Below are 14,680 nucleotides of genomic sequence, written 5' to 3'. Positions count from 1 at the left end.
AACTCTTTCTGGTTGAATACATGCTGCAAGCTCTTGTGATCGGTAAAGATAGTACACTTGGTTCCGTATAAGTAATGCCTCCAAATTTTCAAAGCGAACACAACTGCTCCAAGTTCTAGGTCGTGGGTGGTATAGTTCTTTTCGTGCACTTTGAGTTGTCTGGATGCATAGGCGATCACCTTGCTTCTTTGCATCAGTACACAGCCTAGACCTTGATGTGAAGCGTCACAGTACACCACAAAGTCTTCAGTGCCATCTGGTAAAGCTAGGACAGGTGCTTTACACAGTTTGTCTTTTATGGTTTGGAATGCTTGTTCTTGCTGATCACTCCAAATGAAGTCTCGAGTCTTTTGCGTCAATTGTGTCAAGGGTAGTGCGATCTTAGAAAAGTTTTCGATGAAACGACGATAATAACCAGCTAATCCGAGGAAACTACGAACTTCAGTGGGAGCTATCGGGGCCTCCCACTTCTTGATGGCTTCAACCTTGGTCGGATCAACATGAATGCCCTCCTCGTTTACAATGTGACCTAAGAACTGTACTTGGCGAAGCCAGAATTCGCACTTTGAAAATTTGGCATATAACTCTTCTTTTCGTAGGAGTTGAAGAACAGAGCGTAAGTGTTGCTCATGGTCGGTCTTGTTTCGGGAGTATACGAGAATATCGTCAATGAACACGATCACAAATTTGTCTAGGAACGGACGACAGACACGATTCATCAAGTCCATGAAAATAGCTGGAGCATTAGTCAGACCAAATGGCATAACGAGGAACTCGTAATGACCATAGCGAGTACGAAAGGCTGTCTTTGGGACATCACCATCTTGAACACGAATCTGGTGATAGCCCGAACGTAGATCGATCTTAGAAAAGTACGAGGCACCTTGCAATTGATCAAATAGATCGTCTATGCGAGGCAAAGGATACCGGTTCTTGATGGTTAGTTTGTTCAGTTCTCGATAGTCTATGCACATTCTCATTGAGCCATCTTTCTTTTTAACGAACAAGATCGGTGCACCCCAAGGGGATGAACTGGGACGGATAAAGCCTTTGCTCAAGAGTTCTTGTAATTGGTTGGACAGTTCTTGCATTTCAGGAGGAGCCAGACGATACGGTGCTTTAGCGACAGGTGCTGCACCGGGAACAAGATCAATATTGAACTCGACTTGTCTCACAGGTGGCACACCTGGTAAATCGTCAGGAAAGACATCTGGAAAGTCCCGCACAATGGGGATGTCTTGAACTTTAAGTTATTTAGCACTTTTGTCGATGACATGAGCTAAGTACACGAGATGGTCTTTCTTGTCTAAGTACTTGCGGAACTTCATGGCTGAGATGATCTTTAGCTCGTTCGTGGACTTATCGCCTTGTACTATCAGGATCTCACTGTTCTGGAGTGGTATATGAACTGTTTTCTCATGGCAACAAATAGTCGCGTGGTGTTTGGATAGCCAGTCCATTCCCACGATAACATCAAAACTACTAAGTTCAACAGGAATTAGGTCAATCGTAAAAGTCTTGTCTACTAAAACCAAGGGACAGTCTAGCGCAATTTCATTAGTGCCGTACTGTTGGCCATTAGCATACTCTACTACATACTTATCATTTAGTCTGCCAGTTTTCATGTCAGTCTTAGCTTTAAAGTCTAATGCAACAAAGCTACGTTCAGCACCGGAGTCAAATAGTGCTGAAGCGTAATGATCGTTCAGAAGATAAGTACCTGTCACAACCCGTGGGTTCTGACGAGCTTCCTCAGCGTTCAGAGCGAAAACTCGAGCGTTAGCAGGGCCCTGTCGGTTTTGCTGGTGCTGGCGGTTCTGGTTCTGCTGTCTTGGTCCGCGTGGATGAGCATCACGCTGAACATGGGCGTTCTGAATCTGATTCTGATTTCTTTGAACTGGTGGTAGAGGAAGTCTGTCATTCCTCGTCTGAGGATTTCTGTTCATTGGCGGAGGATTAGCTCTGATCATGTTTGTCGACACAACATTGCAGTACCTAGCCAGGTGCCCAATGCCTTGGCACTTGTAACAGGTGGGACAAGCACCAGTGTGGTGAAGATAGCACTGGGAACACTTAGGAGCGGTTCCAGAATACCTAGGCGGCTCAAGTGCTGTTGTCACAGCATAATTCTTCAAAATCTTTCCCTTCTTACTTGGGGGCTCAACTTTCTTTTCAACAACCTCTTCGGCTTTTCTCTTTCCTTTCTCATCACTCTCCAACACATCTCCGGATCTGATGATGTCCTTGGTCAAAGTCTTAGCCAATACAGTGGCTCTGGACATAGTCTTAGGACCCTTGCTAGTGAGAGCACGACGAACTTCTGGGATCAAACCCCAGATAAAGCGATCAATCTTCTTCTCCTCAGTAGATGCTAGATGTGGTACAAGTCTGGCAAGCTCGTTGAACCTCAAGATATACTTCTCAATCTCCATTCCCTTCATCTTCAAGTCCCAAAACTCCTGCTCCAACTCTTGCAACGCATCCTTGGTGCAGAACTCAGCCCTCATCATCTTCTGGAGTTCTTCCCAAGTGTGAGCATATGCAGTCTTTCTGCCATCAGTAGAAACAACGCCAGTCCACCACGACCTGGCGGCACCATCGAACTGACTAGTAGCATGCTCAACCATCTTCTCCTCTGCAGTCTCAGTGTGATATAAAGCCTCCTCCATGTTCTCAAACCACATCAACAACTCCGAAGCTCCCTTTTCTCCGGTATAAACTGGGGTTTGCACTGAGTGAAGGTTCTGAATGAACAACCTCTGCTGCGGGTAACTCTGCCCTCAGTAGCAGCTTTGGTGTTAATCTGACTGGCACCTTCAGAATCACTGTGCACTACTTGGTTCTGCTCTTGTTCTTCCTGCGTCTTCTTGGTGCCTTCAGTCAACGGGATCGCTAACATCTGAGCAACTTGAGTAGCAATGTTGGGTATCATCGCATTCACGCGGTTGGTGATAAGATCTGCTACATCTTCTAGAGTAAAGTTGATAGTAGTATTAGGTTGAGGCTCGGGCTCAACGACGGTTTCGGCAGTGGGTACGGCTCTTGGCTTTCTCCCTCTCTTAGGCGGCATTCTTCCTTATGCCCCTAAAGATAGAAATAAGAACTTGATTACGATTCGTATAAGTCTGTAACTCCAAGCACGTGGTGCGTATATACAATGATCATTGATAGCACGTTATATAAATAAAAACAGTCGTCGGTCGTACGTCAAGGACCTATAATCGTATAAGCTCTAAGGCCTATAGATGATGTACTAGTACGTAAGTCTTTCAAGCACGAATGAACCAGAAGAGAACAAATGGACATGAACGATATTGAACAAAGTTCCTAATTGAGCTCTAAGAATTGGATGACACCTTCAATAACACACCTTGAGGTCCTAGGTGCTTTTATCTTAGTTATATGTAGTTGATCAGGTTACATATAATTATGATAAAAGTACCTACTACTCAAACTGGTCATCAAAGGATCACCTCAGAGTGGAATCAAGTTATAGCTCAAGTTTTCCTTAGGGAAAAACTCGGTGTTCACTATAACCATGGGCTCTGATACCAACTGTAACACCCCGCTAAAGCGGAATATACGGGATGCACAGACAAGTACAAATGCACACAGTACAAGTTCAACACAGCCATTAAGATTAATCAAAGATCAGGAGAACAAAGTCATTACGAATCATAATTAAGTCTAGATCAGAAGTACGAATGTTATTACAGAATATAACTGAATCAAAATAGTCAAATTCATGGGACAGAACAATTGTCTCATAGAACAGTACTTGAGCTAGAATAGTAATAAGGCCTTCGTAGCTCCAGGACTTGTATGCACGAACCGTCGCCAAAAGGATGAGCTTAGAACGGAAGACTCTTATGCTAAAGATCTAGTACCTAGCCTGAAAAGCATGTAAGTTCAAAGGTCAACTACGAAAGTAGTTGGTGAGATTCACATAAAGTACTTTATAAATATACATAGTACAGGTATGTATAAAAGTCAAGTCATATAGTCTGTGCGGCTGTCAAACGTACCTTGCTGTAATAACAATAGTTTAGAATCTGTAATGTACTTAATATGTATGTCTATTATTACTGCTAATCCGCTTGGCCATAACGAGCTATGATAATTCAGGGAACTCATGTAATCAGATAGTATATAAGTACGAACTAGGTCAGAACCGGTGACCAGAGCATGTGATCAGAACAGGTGATCAATAAGTCTAGGTAATATGCATCCTCCTGTCCTGAGGAGAATGAGGATGGGCCTACCCTAACAGCGCTGTCCATAATACCTACGGTCCATTCCCAGAACAGGTGGGAGATGAATTGATAGCAGTAAGTCTTAGGTCTCATACATAGACAATAAGTACATACAAGAATGTATTCAAGATCCTGCCCATTCAAGATCTAGAACACACATTAAGAAAATAAGTATCATAACATAAATAGTCTGTCTGTAAATAGTTTGTCTGTACATAGTCTGTCTGAAAATAGTCTGTACATAAATAGTCCGTCTGAAAATAGTCTGTACATAAATAGTCTGTCTGAAAATAGTCTGTACATAAATAGTCTGTCTGAAAATAGTCTGTACATAAATAGTCCGTCTGAAAATAGTCTGTACATAAATAGTCTGTCTGAAAATAGTCTGTACATAAATAGTCTGTCTGAAAATAGTCTGTACATAAATAGTCTGTCTGAAAATAGTCTGTACATAAATAGTCCATCTGTCTTAAGATAGTACGTAATACAGTCAAGAAAATATATATATAAGTCTGTATATATATAAGTACAAAATAGTTTTCATGCTTTTCAGTCCCCGATAAAGAACTTTAAAAATGTACGAAAGGGGAAATAAGTGAACTCACAGTGATCTGGTACAATATATAGAACTAGTACAGTGAACAAGTACAAAGATAGATAAGTATATCTATCGGGATCCAATTACGCCTTGCCGTACTCCTATGCACATAATAATCATATAGAAGTACATGTATTAGTCTAAGTGATTATTCAAATCACAAATGTCCTTGATGAACTGATGATTCGGTCCTTTGAACATTTTGACTCAAAATAGTTTTAACTGAACTTTACGTACATGAACTGACCGAAGGTGAGCCTTAAGTCTGTTTGAACTGAGTCTGAACGAATTTAGACCTTAAATTCGTTTGGCTGAACTGAACGAAGTTAGACTTTAAATTCGTTGGACTGAACTGAACGAAGTTAGACTTTAAATTCGTTGGACTGAACTGAACGAAGTTAGACTTTAAATTCGTTGGACTGAACTGAACGAAGTTAGGCTTTAAATTCGTTTAGCTAATTTCGTTTTGAACAAGATAAACAAGATAAATTCGTTTGATGCAGCAGGCATACGGACATAACACTGAACTTAACAAAATCACGAGTTTTGAAGATTAAGGCATGTTACGACCCAAATTTGGTCACAAAACAGTTACTAGACACATTTAAACATAAACCCATCAATCTTTAACATGTTTCTGACATCAAAATCGACCAAATCATCAAGAACATAAAGATGAAAAGTTTGAACTTAATTTGATCAAAATCACAAAATACGTTGTTGTTACCTCAAAATCGTTTTCAGAAATATGTTTAGATGATTACAAGGAAGCTAATGATATCAACGATTCGATCTAACAATCACGAAATCAAAGAATTTCTTATGTGTGTGTTTCTTGGTGTGGTGAGTGTGTGGAGGTGATGAAGGTGGTGAAGAATAGAAATCTTTTTGGGTTTACACTTCTTTTTATACCTTACAATAAAAGTGAAATTTCACAACTACAAGGACCATTTTGCAATTAAATTGAGCTGAGCTCTTTTACGATCTTTTGATATTTGTGAACCGAACTTGCTATATTATTGAATGTAATCACAAACTTGTCGTACAATATTAATATTTAGATCAATTTGAAGTTCACATAAGCACATAATGAACATCTAAAGTACGTCTATAACTCATATAAATTAGACTGTCTGGCCGATTTAGTGGCATATGTACATTTTCAAGGACTTAAATAGAACATTTCTGGGACGGTTGTTACACGGGGTGTTACAGATACCATGCTTTGATCATTTTCAAGATCGATGCAATCGGCATCCGGACTGGTACATGACAATATCAGTCTCATGTCCAAGGCTAACTCAATCTTATTTTTCACGAGATATCTATAATACCTAACGAGCATGGTACCCGCGCAATGTGGCAGCGATGGTGGGAAATGCAGTCTAGTGTTGTTGGTGATGGTACTATTGGTGGTGGTAACGGTGTCAAGTGGTCTATGTTGATGTAACTGTGATAGTAGAAAATTTTAAAAGAAAAGGGCTTAAAGTATTAATTATTAAAATAAAAGTTTAGAATGTAAATTAATTCATTAAGGGCAAATTTGGTATTTTATAAAAACTTTTTCCATAGTGGGTGTTTATTAAGGGTAATTTAGTAATTCCGTATGTAACTATTTCTAAAAATGAGGAGTGTGATAATTTTTATAAAGAAGTATAGATAAAACAAACCTTATTTTTTTTCTTATGAAAGTTTAAGCCTTTGATATGATTAAAATATCCTTACATAAAACCAAAAATCTTGACATATATCTCATATTCCATCAATGCTCCTCTATAAAAACGTACGCTTTTCATTAGCTACACCATCCTTTTACATCAGCTACTTTTACATTAATAATCACACTGTTAACGCCAACATCACCCGTCGCCGTCCCGCCACCATATTGCGCGGATACCCTTCTCATAAAAAACTAAAGAAGATGAAATGTACACATTTTTATACGTCTCCAAATACTAGAGCCGAACTTTGATAGACTCGAATAGTCAAATTGAGTTTAGCAATCGATATGTATTTCAAGGGTGTAAAACAATCTATAATAAAACTAAAAGAAGAGGTTGGGGGTACACTTGGCACCCCTAATCCCCCTCTTTGAGCCTAATTCTCTTTCCTTATTAATCCTCTAATTTTTTAATATTTATTTAATAGCTATATTTATTAATGTCGACCTTTATATTATTAATAAAAAAAAAGACTCTCAAAAATTATTATTATTTTATTATCTATATATATACAACTTAGAAAAACCTCACAAATTCTAAACAAAATATATATATATACGGCAAAAAAAGAGCTACGATCGACTACCAAAAGGGTTTTTTATATACTTTGTTCGTATTTAATTATTATTATTATTATTATTATTATTATTATTATTATTATTATTATTTAACATTGAATTCTATGTTATTGTTATTATTATCTCTTTTAATTTATTTTGTTGTCCATTATAGGTTCATTATGGCTTCTTCTTCAACAACAAAAAATAAGACCACATTAGTTCATCTTGAATATCTTTAGCAAACACATGTTAATAATCATCTACGACTCCGTGTTGTGCATGTATAGACTGTTTCTGTGTGGAACAACCCGAAGAAAAATAAAACGTTCGAGATGGTCTTTGTTGATGAATTTGTATGTATTTTTTAAATTATATACTTTGTTGCAGAAATTTTCATTGTACTAAAGTTGAAAAAAAAGGCTGTAGATGTAATTTCTGAGCACCTTTTATTGTCTATCGCAATGCAATTCTATGGGCTAATTATGAAGAAGAAAAGATGTCTTCAAGGTCGTGATGACGTCAGCACGAGGCAGCAGGTCGTGATGACGTCAGCACAAAGTTGCTGGTTCGTGTGAAGGAGCTTAAAGCCCACGAACAAGATTGAAGTCCAACCCGTTTCTACAGCCTATATATACAAGACTTAGGTTACAATTTAGGGTTAATGGTTTGAGTTGCAACAAAAACTATTCATCTCGCACGGGGTAGAGATCTATACCCCGTGCCAGTCAGATGTATACTCAATTTCGTGTAATATTCATATGATTAATGATATTCACGAATTTTACATCTGTTCTTATCTCTTATTCTATGTGTATTCGTTATTATATGTTCATAATTATTCAGAAACCTCAAAGACAAATCTGAGTGGATTCCGCACACTTAGATGTTGTTAGATCGTGATTTAATCGGTTCAAATTTATAAGATTTGAAGGATTTGTAGGAATACGATGTGACAGCTCAAGAACGCCTAAAGGCATCCTTAGCATTAGAAATAGCCTAATCGAAATTTGTATCGATTCGGTTATTGAAACCATGAATATAACTATTGTACTTCGGTTAACCAAAAATTGTTGCGTTTAAGTTTTTTGGATTCAGAACAATTGGACCACCCCAATGTTTTAAAAACTGGTTTTTTAGTAGTCATATCGGTGTGAAAAAAATTTCCGGTATTATTGGTATTACCGGAAATACCGGCCGATACGACTAATTTATTTTAATTTTTGTTTATATAAAAATCCTATAAAACTTGTAACAGTTTAATAAAAATAGTCATAATACAATTATAATTCACTCAAAAATAATACCAAATAGGTATTTTTATAACAAAATATAAGGTTTAATGTTCATAAATAACAAAAAATAAGTTAAAGAATTATATTATTTAAAAAAATTTAAAAAATAAAAATAACGGAAATACCGGAATGGTAATACCGAAAAATACCGGGAATACCGAAAATACCGACCGGTATTGAATAGTGAAAATACCAAAAAAATACCGGGATACCTAAAAATAAAAATACCGGAAATACCGAAATGATAATATCGAAAAATACCGAGAATACCGAAAATACCGGCCGGTATTGAATAGTCAAAATACCGAAAAAATACCGAGATACCCTCCGATGCCGGTAATACCGATATTACCGGGCAGTATATACTGGTATTTAAAACATTGGATCATGAATCCTTTTGTGTGAGGGTAATAGCACCCATAAGCGCCCATGTGTGTGTGTGTGTCATTCTCCGTTATTGAATTGGCTCGTTTTGGAAATGAGTTCCTGTGTAGGAATAATTACTAGACGGTAACATCTGACTCAAAGGATCTCATTCTCCGTTATCGAATTGGCTTGTGTTGGAAATGGGTTCTTTCCTATCATTTCCTTATAAGTTCGCTTTAAACTTGATGTGAATTTACCCACAGCCGGCCATGACTCATGCGAATCAAATACTTAAACAGTGCAATGGTAGACAAGCATCGCTAGCTAATTTCTACTTTTCAAGCGATGTGTATGAGATGTTACATTAATTTTTAAAAGAATAACATATCTCCTAAAATAACCTCTTAGTAATCCTTTTAATAGCAAGATCATACCCCATGATAAAAATCAAGATGAAGAGAGAAAATTAATTTTATACATGTGCCATAAAGTTAACTTAAAAGGATTAGAAAGAAGATTTGTTAAGTAACGATACCTGTATATTTATAACCGGCAGCAAAGAAAAGAAAATCTTTGGAATCGCAAGCTTGAACAAAAAGCAAAAAGTATCTATACACGTTAGTTAAGATTCATTCATGTCATGATTATCTTGAGTGAGAAATTAGATGTAATAAAGTACATAATTAATATAAATACACATTTAGCTATCGACAAATTCTGAACTTGTACGAGATTACAATAACAAAGCCCAATCCCTAAACGGGGTATGGGAAACTGTACAAGATTGTAAGTATGAATATTTCTTTTTACTGTAAGTCGTAAGTTTTAAAATGCTTATAAATTTATGTATTTATCTGGCTTATGATATATATATGTATAGGGAAAAGTGAATATAAGACTGTCCGGCACCTAAGTTTAGTTGTGTAACCCCTCACATACAATTTTTTTAATATTTCTTGATTAATGAATAAATGTTTGGGCCCCCATGAATTTTATAGATTAAAAAAACAATATGTAAGTGTTTCACACCTAAGCTTTACGTACCTAGCTAACAGCCTTATATTCCCATCCCCATATGTATATTATAAGTGTGTCCATGTAACGCATGAGTGGGGAACGTGTTTCAGGTAGTTTTCAAGGACACGTGACTGAAAAGATGAAAGTGATAGAGACAAGCCTTCATGATAGTTTATGGATGGGCGTGGGTACCGTCTCATACCGGTGACAGTACCGGTCCTGAAATTCATCAAGACGTGGTATCAATCTCGGTCCCATATAAAGCGGTACCGGTACCGATTGGGACCGAGACGGGATCGAGAGTTGGATACCAAATCCCGACAAGTCCCAATTTAAATCAAGCTTTTCCAAAAAACAAGAAAATTGCATGTTCGTATGAATTAACATCATATTTGTTGATACTTTAAAGGGCTAATTGCACGAAAAGGTCCTGAGGTGGCAACTTTTTATTATTCTAGGAATCATTCTATTTTTTCCCATAACAAAGGGGCCAACGTGGGAAACACCATATAATGCGGGATATAAAAATACCGGGTAGTGGTATATGGCCACGTATGGCTGTTTTGTACACCTATACTTCACACGTCCTCACCCCTCTCCTAAATAAACTAAATATAATTTTTTTTTTCATTAACCCCATCTGGTATTGTTCTCTTCCCTCACCCCTTCTTCGTGCCCTAATTCCTAAAACTAAAGTTTTGTTCGCAGATCATCAAATTGAGGATGAATCTGCAATCAATAACCATCGTTCATAGTTAATCCTTTTTTTCCCCATCTCCTTTCGACCCGTGTCTTCTTCTTCGTCAAATTTATCGAAAGACAACACCAACTATGGTGTATGTGGTTGTGGGTATAAACTGTACCCTAGAACATTCTGGACAAGCAAGAACCCAGGTAGAAGATTTATCTCATGCCCAAAAATGGTAAGTAATGTATTGTTTAATCGGTATTTAAATATAATTAATCAAATTTCAGTACCAATATATATATATTTTTTAAAGGATAAGAAAAAAAAATGTGGCACCTACAGTTTCTTAGATGTTGAACTCCCAAGTGATTACTACAAAGGCTTGCTATATGACCTCCATAACAGTGTTGAATCATTAAAAGCTAATGAAAGAGTAGCTCTTACTGAAGAAGTTGCAGATTCAGGGATGGAGTACACAAAACAAGTCGAGGAGGATATGAAGATCAAGAACACAACCATCAATGTTTATAAGAGTATATGTTGCTTTTTATTGGTACTAATAATGATAATGTGTATTTTGATTGGGATGTTTGTTATCTAATTGACTGGTTAAGTCTATGAATGCCAAAAAAATTACCTTTGTTGGTTTAAAATTGGTTAATAGGCTTTGTATTTTCCATGTGTTATATATGTGTATAGCTATTTTCATGTTCAGACCACTGCAAATATATGTAAATGACACACTAGTGTTAAGGCAACAAGGCAAGACAAAGATGTTAAATACAAATTTTAGATAATGCAATACATACATAAATTCCATTGATACAAAATTTGGCAACAAAGCCATTCATGGTTACATTCTGCAAGCTAATGTTTCAACCATGTCACATTAGTGTTACATCACATGATACTAATCCTGGAGTTTTAGCAGTCATTCATACAGACTATTACATAAGTTTAAGACACAATATAGTGTTCTTACATCATACAAAAGTAAGGGACATCAAAAGCATTACAAGAGTTGTTACAAACATATCACTGAATATTGACTGCACTTTCTTTGGTGCTGCCAGGACCAACAACTGGTTTTGCCAAATTCATTCTCATTATTCTTTCACTTGGACGCCTTTGTCTGACTGGGTTTGGTTGGCTCTTCACCTGTTTGTTTGACCCACCTGCTTTCCTCACCACACATTCAGTAGCAGAATCCTTTCCCTTTGCAACTCCATCACCAGCACACTCCTTTCCTTTCACTGTGTTCACTTTAGCAACATCTTTGTTGATAGAGTCCCTCTGTAGCATCCTTTGTACTACCTCTACTGCTCTTTTTTCCCCATTATCTCTAGCTTTTTTCCTAATTTCTTCCAATTGTTTACGTTTCTTGTCATACTCTTCACTTGCACTTGGTATGGGAACATCCCTAGGCCATATTGGTACAGGTACTCCATCTGAACCACCTATAAAGGATTCATTAGTTATAGGGTCTACACAAAGCCCTGCACCCTACCAGAGAGGTAACTTCCTAGGACCTATATTCACATGTATGTATTCTCATCAGTTTCAATTGTCCTAACCTACTATTTTGTTACAAAATATGTATGATAAAGAGAGATGAAACCCATACCTTGTGCTTTCACATTCTTGAACCCCATACTTGTGACACCTAGGGCAGCACTTGCTTTGGTTAATACACTGTATGACCCAAGAACACGGTTGTCTTCATACCTCCTAGATGGTCTAGCACTTGTTCCCTTCTGTGGACTCAGTTTGTCATGCAAAATGTAGCATTTTGTCCACCTGGGTTTGGGAATTGATGATCTTGGAGATGTCTGACTTTCTTGTGTCTGTATTGGAGTTAAGTGTTCATCTGGTGTGCCATATGGTATTGGGTCTGGGGATCTTTCTGTTGTTTGTGTCCTCCTAGATGAGTTTCTGCCACCACTTAGGTTAATTGTGGCTTCACAACCATTTTGACCTCCAACACTGACTCTTGCATGTCCTCTTGAATTGGTTCCCACTTCAACACTAGCTTGAGCAAGTGGCTCACCATTCATGGACACACTTGCTTGTCCTCTTGTTCTGCCATGCATTGGTTCATTTTGTTGAACATTAGCACTTGGGTTGTTCGAGTCATTCCTTGGTCTGCCACCCTTGTTTGGAACCTTAGGAGGTTGCTCCACTGCCTCATTCACACACTTTGACTTATTGTGTCCAGGTTGACCACACTTGCTGCAAGTCATTACCAATCCTTGTCTAGAAATTCTCTGCCTGAAAACGGAACCTGCCTTGGATCTCTGACTTGGACCTTCATGTGCTGCCCTTCTTCTTTTCTTCTTTGGCCTTCCAGGCATTTTCCTTGGTTGTGGTGGTAGTGGTTTGTCTTTTGTGTTGATGGTCCATGTACTCATTCCACCAACTGGCATGATATGGCTATCATACAACTGCATATACTTCTCCCTTCTAAACTAACCAGGAACATAGTTTTCAGGTCTCTTGTTGATCTTGAATATAACTGCACAAGCATGTGGGCATGGGATACCAGAAAGTCCCCACATTCTGCAGCTACATGTTTTTTCATCCACATTTACCTTAAATGCCTCATACAATTGTCTCACTTCCCAATGAGAGTTCCCAGCATGAAAAGATTTCCAAAACCTGCATTTTACATACACATTGGTTGTTTAATAGTAAATTATAAACAATATACAAAGAATAAACAAAGAATATACAAAACAACATGACCTTTGTTGGTCCTTGGCCCACTCAATTCTGTTTTGAATTGAAGGAGATATGTCAGTCTTCCATCTCAAACATAATATCCTCATCACATCTTGCCTCTCCATTATGATGGATCTTATTGCCTCAAACATTGTTATGATTGGCTTATTCCTCACTGATAATATGACAGAGTTGAAGCATTCACTAAAACCATTCTCTACACTATCACAAGCCCTATTCAATTTGAAAAATGCTCTAGACCAGCTTTTTGGGTTCTTGTCCATCAGATAATCATAAGCTCTAGGGTCTGTACTCTTAATATCCTTCATAACCTTTTCAAACAGTTGTGGGTAACTAGCCTTAGAGGCTGACCAGAACATGGACCTAAACAACACACCACTATATCTTTTTCTAAACCCCTCATAGATGTGTCTTGCACATTGCCTATGCTCTGCATAGGGTAACATGTCTTTCACTGCTTCTATCAATCCCTAAAAGAATGACACATTTCATAGTTTACTTATATAACTGCATAAACAATACTCACATTTTATAAATTTTAAAATACATAATATAAATACAAGATACATTTTAAATACATAATATAAATACTCACATTTTATAAATGTTAAAATACATAATATAATAGGGCAATACAAGATAGATGGGTTGTACCTTATGCTGATCAGAGATGACTTTGATGCCAACCCCACATTCAATGTCCAGATCACCAGATAGCAACTCCAAGAACCAAGTCAAATTATTTTTATTCTCAACACTAACCAAAGCCCATGCAATTGGATAGATGTGGTTGTTTCCATCTCTTCCAATTGCAGTAAGAAGCTCTCCTGTTGCTGGACTCTTCATGAAGCATCCATCTAATGCAATAACCTTCCTGCAACCTCTTTTCCAACCTTCTTTCAATCCCTTGAGACAAATGTACATCCTATCAAAATAACTCTTCCCATCTAGATTCCTTGTAACACCAATGTTTATGGTAGAGCCAGGGTTTGAAGCAAGTAATTCATCTGCATATGACCTCAACATACCATAATGCTCCTCTATTGACCTCTGGAATTCTGCAAGTGCATAATTTTTAGCTGCCCTACACTAAGTGGGAGTCACTATGCATTTGTATTTCTTCATAACCAAATCTGAAATTTCAACAAGTTTGATAGATGGATTTGCCCTTAACTTATTTCCAAACTGCCTACCAATCCACTTGTAGTTAACTAGTGACCCAAACCTAAAGTTTCTACTGCAGTTGTGATCATCCCACATAGAAACCACTTGGAAAGAACTTTCATCCTTCATCTTCTTGCCATAACACCTCCAAGGGCAACTACTTTCCTCACCCTTAATAGTAGCAGGGTACATCTTTACCTTTCTCTGCTTACCCAATGCAGGATCTTTCAGTACTGGTGGTCTTTGCCCACATCTAGCTATGACTTTCTTTTGAGTACTCTT

At 37.5% G+C, this 14,680-nt stretch overlaps 1 protein-coding gene across 1 annotated transcript; it reads right to left on the bottom strand.

Moving 5' to 3' along the window:
- Positions 1-12,960: 12,960 nt before the first annotated feature.
- On the bottom strand, positions 12,961-14,260 carry LOC122589397. The gene is made up of 3 exons (XM_043761692.1): positions 13,889-14,260; positions 13,238-13,704; positions 12,961-13,150 (listed from the first exon to the last, which is right to left on the bottom strand). Exons 1-3 carry the CDS (start codon positions 14,258-14,260, stop codon positions 12,961-12,963), a joined length of 1,029 nt encoding a protein of 342 aa, XP_043617627.1.
- Positions 14,261-14,680: the final 420 nt, after the last annotated feature.

The sequence above is a fragment of the Erigeron canadensis genome, chromosome 1, assembly GCF_010389155.1.
Source record: "Erigeron canadensis isolate Cc75 chromosome 1, C_canadensis_v1, whole genome shotgun sequence".
NCBI classification, from domain to species: Eukaryota; Viridiplantae; Streptophyta; class Magnoliopsida; order Asterales; family Asteraceae; genus Erigeron; species Erigeron canadensis.
Note: the sequence above shows the minus strand (reverse complement) of the source record. Positions and strands in the feature narration are given on the sequence as shown.